At 45.4% G+C, this 9492-nt stretch overlaps 1 protein-coding gene across 1 annotated transcript; it reads left to right on the top strand.

The window, feature by feature from the left end:
- Positions 1–5593: 5593 nt before the first annotated feature.
- LOC116103048 (apoptosis-associated speck-like protein containing a CARD) lies at positions 5594–6820 on the top strand. Its single transcript, XM_031388456.1, has 3 exons — positions 5594–6016; positions 6232–6288; positions 6507–6820. Exons 1-3 carry the CDS (start codon positions 5746–5748, stop codon positions 6758–6760), a joined length of 582 nt encoding a protein of 193 aa, XP_031244316.1. The 5' UTR covers positions 5594–5745; the 3' UTR covers positions 6761–6820.
- The last annotated feature ends 2672 nt before the right edge of the window (positions 6821–9492 follow it).

Below are 9492 nucleotides of genomic sequence, written 5' to 3'. Positions count from 1 at the left end.
CTTTTCTGTCAGAGTCAAAACATACCTCTCTCTAAGCCCATCATCTAGAAATAGAAGAGAGCATTTGACTTCCAAAAAAAAATCCAAAACCCATATATTTATCTCCCAGGGAGAAGCTACCTTAGCAGTCTCTGGGAATCATCAGACTTTGTCTCTACCTCCCTGGGGACAGTGAGCAAGACACTGACTTCTCAGAGTACTGATTGACATTAGATCCAGACTGATGGGTGTGACTTCCTTGATTCCTGACTTCCCAGAGAGTCTGGGACTGAAATGTAGCTGGGACTAACATCTCTCTGCTCCTGCTTTCCCAGTGTTTCATATCTTCTGAATATGTAAGTTCTAGAACATTTGAAGTGCTCTGCAAACACAGGGAAGTCACTTTCATCATTACATCACTGCGACATCCACCTTCCTAGTGGCATTTTGGGATGCTAAAGAGGTATTTACTTCCTGTATACAATCACTCTAAGAAATAGGCATTTTTAGGGCAGAAAAGTAGGACTTGGGGATGTTAGGTGGAATCTAGGGAGCCATAGGTAACATGTGGATAAAGTTCCCATCTGTGTTTTGCCATTTACTAGCAGTGTTGCTCCCAGCATGACTTCTGAAAATGTGTTTCTCACTGTAAGCTGGGGGAAAATACATAATACCTTTTGAGGTTGCTGGGGAAATGAAGTGAGACTGTGCATGCTAAGTGCTTACAGTAATGCCTAGAAAATAGCAACATTCAAAAATGGAAGCTACTAATAAGACAGCAATCCAAAGAGGCTGCAAACATGGTAGTACTGCCAGGCAGTGGTGGCATACACCTTTAATCCCAGCACTTGGGAGGCAGAGGCAGGCGGATTTCTGAGTTCAAGGCCAGCCTGGTCTACAGAGTGAGTTCCAGGGCAATCAGGATACACAGAGAAACCCTGTCTTGAAAAACCAAAAACCAAAAACCAAGCAAACAAACAAAACAATAGAACCTTAATACATCCTTTTCAAGTGAAATAGGTTTCCCCAGATTGTTCTGAGGTCATAATGTGCAGAGTGCTGCAGAGTCCGTCCAGGATGACATCACTTGTCCCTACTGAGGTCCAGGCTAAAACTGACATCAGGGTGATACTTCTAGTCTGTGACAGCAAGGGTAACATATCTCCAGTCCATGCCTCTTGCCCTACTGCAGCATCTTATCAACTAACACTGCCTAAAATCCCCGGTGAACATCCCAGTCAGGCATCTCCATGTCTTGGTCTGAATATATGAGTTGTGTGTAACTGGTCAGATGTCAAACCTGACCCAACTGGATCCCTTCTCACCACCAGAACAGTGAGTGTGAGAGGATACCATTGTTCTTCAGTCCCTCTCTCTCCCTCTCTCCCTCTCTCTCCCTCCCCCCCCCCTCCTTCATACCACTTTCTGTAGCCTCCAAGTTTCAATTAAAAGCAAAGAAGCAAATGCCACCCTGTCCAAAAAGGCTCTATATAGCTAGAAGCTATACAACAGAGTGTGGTAAAACACAGTTGGAGTTCCAATACATGGGAGGTCAAGGCAGAAGGAAGGTCATCTTCAACTACAAAACAAATTTGAAGCCATATTTCATAAAACCAAAATAAATAGTATGGTTTCTAGGCAATCCTGAAACTTGAGATCAGTCTCTAGAATCCATGGTGAAAGGAGAGTGCTGGGCTTGGAGAGATGGCTCAGTGGTTAAGAGCACTGACTGCTCTTCCAAAGGTCCTGAGTTCAAATCCCAGCAACCACATAGTGGCTCACAACCATCTGTAATGAGATCTGGTGCCCTCTTCTGGTGTGTCTGAGGACAGCTACAGTGTACTTACATATAACAAATCTTTAAAAGAGTGCTAATTCACAAACACTATTCTCTGACCTCTATGCACACCAAATTATAAGTATAATCATACCTATACATAATAATAAATAAAATTTAAAATATACACATATGTATATTTCTTTTTTTAACAGTATCAATCATTTAGTAAGTAAGATAAACACAGACAGCCGGGTGTGGAGGCACACACCATTTATCCCAGCATTAGGAAGAAGAGGCAGGCAGAGCTCTGTGAGTTTGAGGTCAACCTAGGCTTCATGACAAGCTCCAGGCCAGCTAGGGCTAGCCTGCAGACAAATGTAAAACATGCAGGGTCATTTGCAGAGAAGAAACAAGCACACAGCTACAGTTTGAATTGCTAACAGCATAAAATTAACCATCCTACACTATTTTTAATGATTTATTTAATGTGAAAATGTGTGTGCTCTTGGAGGCCAGAGGTGTTGGGTCACCTGTAAGCCACCAGATATGGTGCTCTTAAGTGCTGTGCCATCTCTCCAGCCCTCAGCCTACACTCTCTACTGAGGAAGCCTAGTGAACGCCCTGCCAGTCGTCACCCTCAGCAGTTTAGCTCTAAGAAATCCCCTAGCACAGCCATAGGTCCTGAACAAAAAACGTTCAGCACCTATGTTAAGGCTTTTTTAGGCAATAGCGGGTTTTGGCAAATTTGGGGTTTTTTTGTTTTTTGTTTTTTGTTTTTTTGGGTGGAGGTGGAGAGGTAAGACAAGGTTTCTTTGTGTAGTCTTTTTTTTTTTTTTTTTTTTTTTTTTTTGAGACAGGGTTTCTCTGTATAGCCCTGGCTGTCCTGGAACTCACTCTGTAGACCAGGCTGGCCTCGAACTCAGAAATCCGCCTGCCTCTGCCTCCCAAGTGCTGGGATTAAAGGCGTATGCCACCACCGCCTGGCCTTGTGTAGTCTTCTTATAGCCATGAGCCTTTCTACCCAGCCTCTTTGTTCCCAGAATAAGGACTCTGAGACTTAATGATAAATAAATGCCTAGGTCATAAGCTTCAGCTTGTTCCCACTAGCTTGTAACTCAATTGTTATCCTATTTAAGCCAGTCTAAGTCTGCCAAAAGGCTAGTTACCTTGTAAAGACAGAGTTAGCCAGAGCCAGACTGACTCCATGACAGGCTGCAAACTGGCAATTTGGGAGACTAGGCCTAAGTTTCTGTTTCCCAGAATTGGAAAAGTCTGAAACAAGTCAATTCCAGGAAACACACACACATACATCTCATGGTCAGCCAATCAGGAAGCTGCTCCACTACCTAGCCTGTTCTAACCTCATGGGCAGTCATGTAGAAGCTGTCCAACCACCTAGCTTGAGCAGAGCATAGTTAATCAGCCAAAGTCCTGAAAATCCCCCAGAGCCTTAGCCAATCACAAAGGGAAAGAAAGGTAAGTCACCCACTCCTACCCTAGCAGGCTTTAAACTGCCACGCCCACCTCTGTCTCCCATCCTGTTGTATGGTAGACCCCCGCATGCTGGGTCTCTGCCAAGCCCACACCTCTGTCTCCCATCCTGTTGTATGGTAGACCCCTGCATGCTGGGTCTCTGCCAAGCCCACACCTCTGTCTCCCATCCTGTTGTATGGTAGACCCCTGCATGCTGGATCTCTGCAGAATAAATGCTCGTTGCTATTGCATACTATTTGAGTCTGGGCTATTATCATTGTTTGCAAATCACAGATGCTTGCACCTCTTCTCAGTTGTGTGCATTGGGCAAAATCTGCCTGTCTCTCACGTATTTCTACAATTCTAGGGTCAGGACTCTTTTGCCATTATATAAAGGTTCCTCAAAGCTAAGTCAGTGACAAGCCCAATGCTGGGTGTTGGCCAGAGATGGTCTACATCTGGTTTCTGCTCTTAAGTTCTCAGACTTTAGAAACAGTAAACAGACACATCATATTATAAAAACTATGGTAGAGACTTGGAGGAACAGCATGGGGAGAAACCAGAGGGTAAAATAGAAGGGAAAGGCAGGTTAAGAACAGAAATGAAACAAAGAAATGCATGAGGCCCTAAGTTTGAACAGTTATTTTTAAAAAGACAGAAGCTAAACTGATAAGCTATCAGACCATATACAAAGTGCCCTTGACCATTCTAGCTGGGTCCATCTTCCCTTTTGTACATGGGCTACTTTTCCCATTAAAGAGACTGTCAAAAAGTATATGAGGCCAGGCGGTGGTGGTGCATGCCTTTAATCCTAGCACTTGGGAGGCAGAAGCAGGCGAATTTCTGAGTTCAAGGCCAGCCTGGTCTACAGAGTGAGTTCCAGGACAGCCAAGGTTACACAGAGAAACCTTGTCCCGAAAAACCAAAAACAAAAAAAAAGCATATGTGACACTTATGGAAGATCCCAGCCTAAAGAAGAGTTGAAATTACTTAGAAAGGGTGACATTCGACTCTGAGGAATCTGGGGAATCACAGGAGTAGGAAAGGACAACATCCTTTGTGTAGGATATAAAGATGTATTCTTTTGGCCATAATGATCTGGAAATTGTGTAAGGATCAATGAGGAGCCATAAGCCATGAGTCAAGGAACACTGGCTATCTCACCACAATTGCTGCTGGGATACCATGCTACAAGGATGGAGACACCCTGCAAACTTAATCCACGATTTTAAAGTGTCAAGAGGTAGAACCCTGCTAGTCCTGGTGGCACACACCTTGATCCAAGCACTTGTGATGCAGAGACACGTGGCATGCTGGGCATTATAACCTCTCCTAACCACCCCCCAAAATCTTAAGAGCCACAAATAAGTAGCTATGTTAATTAGCAGTAATATGATCTAGATGAGTAGACGGAAGACTCTTAAGCCTGGTTTCTCAAAGGAAGTAACATTTAACCTGAGGCCCAAGGACTCAAGCATTTGTCAGAAAGGGAAGCAATTTCAAGGCTTAGAGAAGAGCATGTACAAGATTTGAAAAGGCAACTCAAGAGAAACTGAGAGGCCAGTGAGGCTGGAGCTTGAAGATAAGGGTAAACTGGTAGTGTGGTATAAAACAAGACTGAATAGATCAAAATTGGGATGGACCACTAGACCTTTCCCAGCCATGTTTAAAGCAGGCTAGGAATTCTGGGTACAGAGCAGGCTCCAAGGTTATCCTAATCAGTCCAGAAGTAGCTACTCTCCACTTAGGTCTCTACACTCCAGTGTTTTATCTATTGGTGGCTGTCATCACACTACAAAATATTTAATCACTGGGGCATTTGGTAAGGTTTCAAGAAGCCTTACCCCTTCCAAGCCAACCCATCATGACCCCAGGTCCCCACCTTCCAGCAGATGTGAGGCTGAGAGATGGAGTGACGAAAACGTTTAATAAATGTAACTAAAACTAAGGTGAAGACATAGTCACTCTCTTTTGCATTTCATTTCGTCCAACTCTGAGGAATCCAGGGGGCTTAGTGTTCTAGCTGTTAAAATTCTAATATCCAATGGCATGTGAGAGGATCTTAAGATCTGAGGAAACAAGATTTGGGGCGTCTAGATTTCCAAGATTCTAAGTTTCTATGCTCCAAGAAACTCAACAGAAACAGATTGCTTTTCAGCAATAGCTGGTTTGCAAGCAAGCTCTATTGAGCGAGCCTCGCAGCTTCTCCATACCTGCCAGAGTAACAACTTAGCTCCACCCTGTCCCCACCCCACTTCCTCCGCCAAACCATCTCCACCTTCTCTTTCTGCAGCTTAGCCAAAAAGCCAAGCCTGAAAGTCTGAGGGGCGGAAACCAAAACTGGCTTGCTGGGGAAAGAACAGGAACAGTAAGTGAAGAGGGTGGGGGAGTCCCGGCATGCTCATCGGCCTAAGCAGCTGACTTCCTGGTCTTGGCGGGCTGGCAGCAGGCAGGCTGCAGCAGGCGAGGAGCAGCAAGAGTAAAAGGTGACCGCGGCTCCCCACCCCAGAGCCATGGGGCGGGCGCGAGATGCCATCCTGGATGCTCTTGAAAACTTGACAGGGGATGAGCTCAAAAAGTTCAAGATGAAGCTGCTGTCAGTGCCACTGCGCGAAGGCTATGGGCGCATCCCACGGGGGACCCTGCTGCAGATGGACGCCATAGACCTCACTGACAAACTTGTCAGCTACTACCTGGAGACGTATGGCTTAGAGCTCACAATTATTGTGCTTAGAGACATGGGCATGCAAGAGCTGGCTGAGCAGCTGCAAAATATTATGAAAGGTAAGTGTACCCCCTTGTTCGTCTACCCACAATTTCCTGCACACCAGAGGCTTGCCTCTTTGGCGCTTAACTTTCTGTTCCTCCTGCCATACCCTCCCCCACCCCCCAAAAAAATCTTCCCCTTGTAGCCTTGAACTTAGCACCCTGGGTGGAGTAGGAGTCAACCCCCAAAGGACTGTGGATAGGGGAAAGAACCACCTGGCGTTTCTTTACAGAGTCTGGAGCTGTGGCAGCTGCAACCAGTGTCCCTGCTCAAGGTACAGCCAGAACAGGTGAGGCCTCCCCACCCTACCACACCCTTGCACAGCCTATCTTTGTGCCAAGGTCAGAGCCAGACTGGACTAATAACCCTGCTTCCCTACTACCCACACGTTCTTAAAAAAGTATATATATGGTCATGGTGGGTGGCTTTCCTTGATTCTCCAGGCCCTAAAACTACAGTAGCAAATTTTGAAGCAGTGTTAAACATTGTTATCACTTCCACCCTCAGAACATTTTGTGGACCGGCACAGGCAAGCACTCATTGGCAGGGTCACAGAAGTTGATGGTGTGCTGGATGCTCTGTATGGCCGTGTGCTGACTGAAGGACAGTACCAGGCAGTTCGTGCAGAGACCACCAACCAAAACAAGATGAGGAAGCTCTTCAGCTTTGCTCCAGCCTGGGACCTGACCTGCAAGAACTTGCTCCTCGAGGCCTTGAGGGAAACACAACCCTACTTGGTGACGGACCTGGAGCAGAGCTGAGTTATCTTTTCCAGCTACATATGCAGCTCCTGACTTTGTATACAGTTTTTGAAAAAGCAACTTGCATTTGTGTTTTCTCTACTCTTTTGGATGTTTGTGCTGAGTGAGCTAAGCTACATTTCCAAAGGCCGCATGGGCTAAGGGGTGTGGCTCAGTGGTAGAACTTATACCTAACATGCACAAATCAGTCTTGAACACCAAAATTCCAGACTTAAGTTCTGGCTTCTCTGTTCTAGTGCAAAGGCTTCTCAAATGATTCCTGGTTCCCCATTTGGGAGCTTTTCCCATATTATCCCATAAGACTACCTTAGAGAACACACTTAACATTATCCAGGTCAAGTTAAAAAGCAAGAGAGGAGCTGGACAGTGGTGGCACACCCCTTTAATCCCAGCACTTGGGAGGCAGAGGCAGGCGCATTTCTGAGTTCGAGGCCAGCCTGGTCTACAGAGTGAGTTCCAGGACAACCAAGGCTACATAGAAAAACCCTGTCTCGAAAAAACAAACAAACAAAAGCAAAAGAGGGGATGGGAGCCAGGTGATGGTTAATCCCAGCACTCAGGAGGCAGAGACCTCTGCGAGTTCAAGGACAGCCAAGGGTACACAGAGAAACCCTGTATCAAAAAAACAAAAAAACAAAAAACAAAAAAACAGGCAACAGAGCTTGGAAAGATACCTTACAAACAAACTAGTCCATAGAAGGCTCTGGGCTGTGGGGAATCTTGTCTAGACAAGGCGGCCTCTAACTCAAAGAGATCTGCCCAGCTCTGCCTCCTGAGTGCTGAGATTAAAGGTATGTATCACCATCCCCAGCCCAAGCCCTTTTTTAAAATTGTGTGTGGATTTTGTGGGAAAGGCTGTTCATATACCTCTGCACCATGTGCATGCAGTGCCCACCAAAGCCAGAAGAGGGCATCAAATCCACTGGAACAGGAGTTACTGGCTGAGCCTCTACAGGATGTTGGGAATTTAACATGGGTTTTCCCCTGGAAAGAGCAGTCATTACTCAACTGCAGAATCATCTCTCCAACCCAAGGGCTTATCCTTTAAAGAAATTAAGATTGTATTGTGTGAATATGAACACAGGTGCATGTCTGCACAGAAGTTTGAAGATAGACTCCACAGTCAGTTCTCGGTTTTTTCTTACCTTGAGGTAGAGTTCCTGTTCTTTTTGCTGCATTCTAACCCTGGGCTGTGAGCTTCGGGGTCATTGTTTCTCTTACCTGTACTTCCAGGTCTCTCAGCAGTGTTGAGATTAACAGGTATTGCCATCATTCAGGGGACAGAAGACAACAAAACCAGGGTGCAGACATAGTAGAGAAACCCTCTACAATTGAGTTCCATCCCCGGCCCAGTAGCTATTCTTGTTATTTATGGTCCTACCTATGAAGTTTTTGAGTCAAGGTCTCACTACTCCTAGATCCCTGACTGGCTTGAGTAGGGCTGGGACCAAAGGCCTAACAAGTTCATATGAAATCTCATTAGTGATTGGAGAGGACAAAAAAGGTTCTCTTTTACTGGTATGGCCAGTCTATTAGAAGGGTCCTTTGTGAAAATATACTGTGTCAACGGTTTACTTTGTCTTAGAGATACTGAGAAGTAATGTTCTCTGAGTCAGTGGGTGTGCATGTTTTGAGCATGCTGAGACAAGTAGACTTCAAGGCTCTCCAGAGTTACAATCCAAATGTTTGGTGCCAAGTATGAACAGATAGTGGGGTATATATGGGAAACTGCATGAGAGAAGATGGGGATGGATGGATGCAGCTTAAGGAACAAGCTTGAAGTTCAGGTGTCCTAAGAATCTGTTCCTATGACCAGCTTTGGTTACTCAGGCTGTTACATAGTCTAGACGCAGGGAGGTCCAATCAGAGGCCTGTTGCAGCTAAGAGGCTAGAGACTAGACCAAGTCAACTGGTGGAGGGAATGAAGTTGGTAGGTGTTTGGTATTCTGGGCCTCCTTGGTAACCTGCTCATACCTCTACCTCTCCTGTGAAAATAGTGTAATTATGGAAAAAGTAGAACACAGAATCTTAAATGGCCTGGGTATGGTGGTACCTGCCTTTAATCTCAGATTAAAGCTCCCAAAACAACTCTTGAGTTATAAATTCCAGCAATTCAAATATGGTAGAAACCAAAGCCCAACACCCAAGGTTGCACTTATGACCTCTACCTATAAGTCCTGGTGTGTATACTCCAGCCCCCCCCCCCCACACACACACACACAAAGGGACTCCCCTCTTTCCCTGGGTATTTTTTCCTGGGAGAACTCAGTTCTAAGTCTTAGATTTCTGCCATTAGAGTGATTTAAGAGTAGAAAATCGAAAGGATGAAAATTCAAACCCCAGCTCCTGGTCTTATTAGCGATGATGAAAACTGTATGTCAGCATCCCCCCACAAAGTGAGAATAAGAAGGCCTAGCTCATCACTTAACAGCACTGGGACATGCACTTTAGTGTCAACTCTTTCCAGTAGGACATCCAATTACACCTGGGCACCTGGGCTGCCACCCCTCCTGCACCAGCTACATGAAAGACCATGTACTACCTTCCAATCCTGGTTGTAGCTAAAGTTAACCCATAAAATAGCCCTATACATCTCCAGTGCCCAAAGCTAGACAAACTAATAAGAATTCTGCAATTTTGGTTTCTTTAAAAAACACAAAAATAGGGGGCTGACGAGATGGCTCAGTGGGTAAGAGCACTGACTGCTCTTCCGAAGGTCCTGAGTTCGGATC

Source organism: Mastomys coucha, unplaced genomic scaffold (assembly GCF_008632895.1).
Source record: "Mastomys coucha isolate ucsf_1 unplaced genomic scaffold, UCSF_Mcou_1 pScaffold21, whole genome shotgun sequence".
Classification (NCBI taxonomy): Eukaryota; Metazoa; Chordata; class Mammalia; order Rodentia; family Muridae; genus Mastomys; species Mastomys coucha.
The sequence above is the reverse complement of the archived record's forward strand: the minus strand, read 5'-3'. Positions and strand labels throughout refer to the sequence as shown.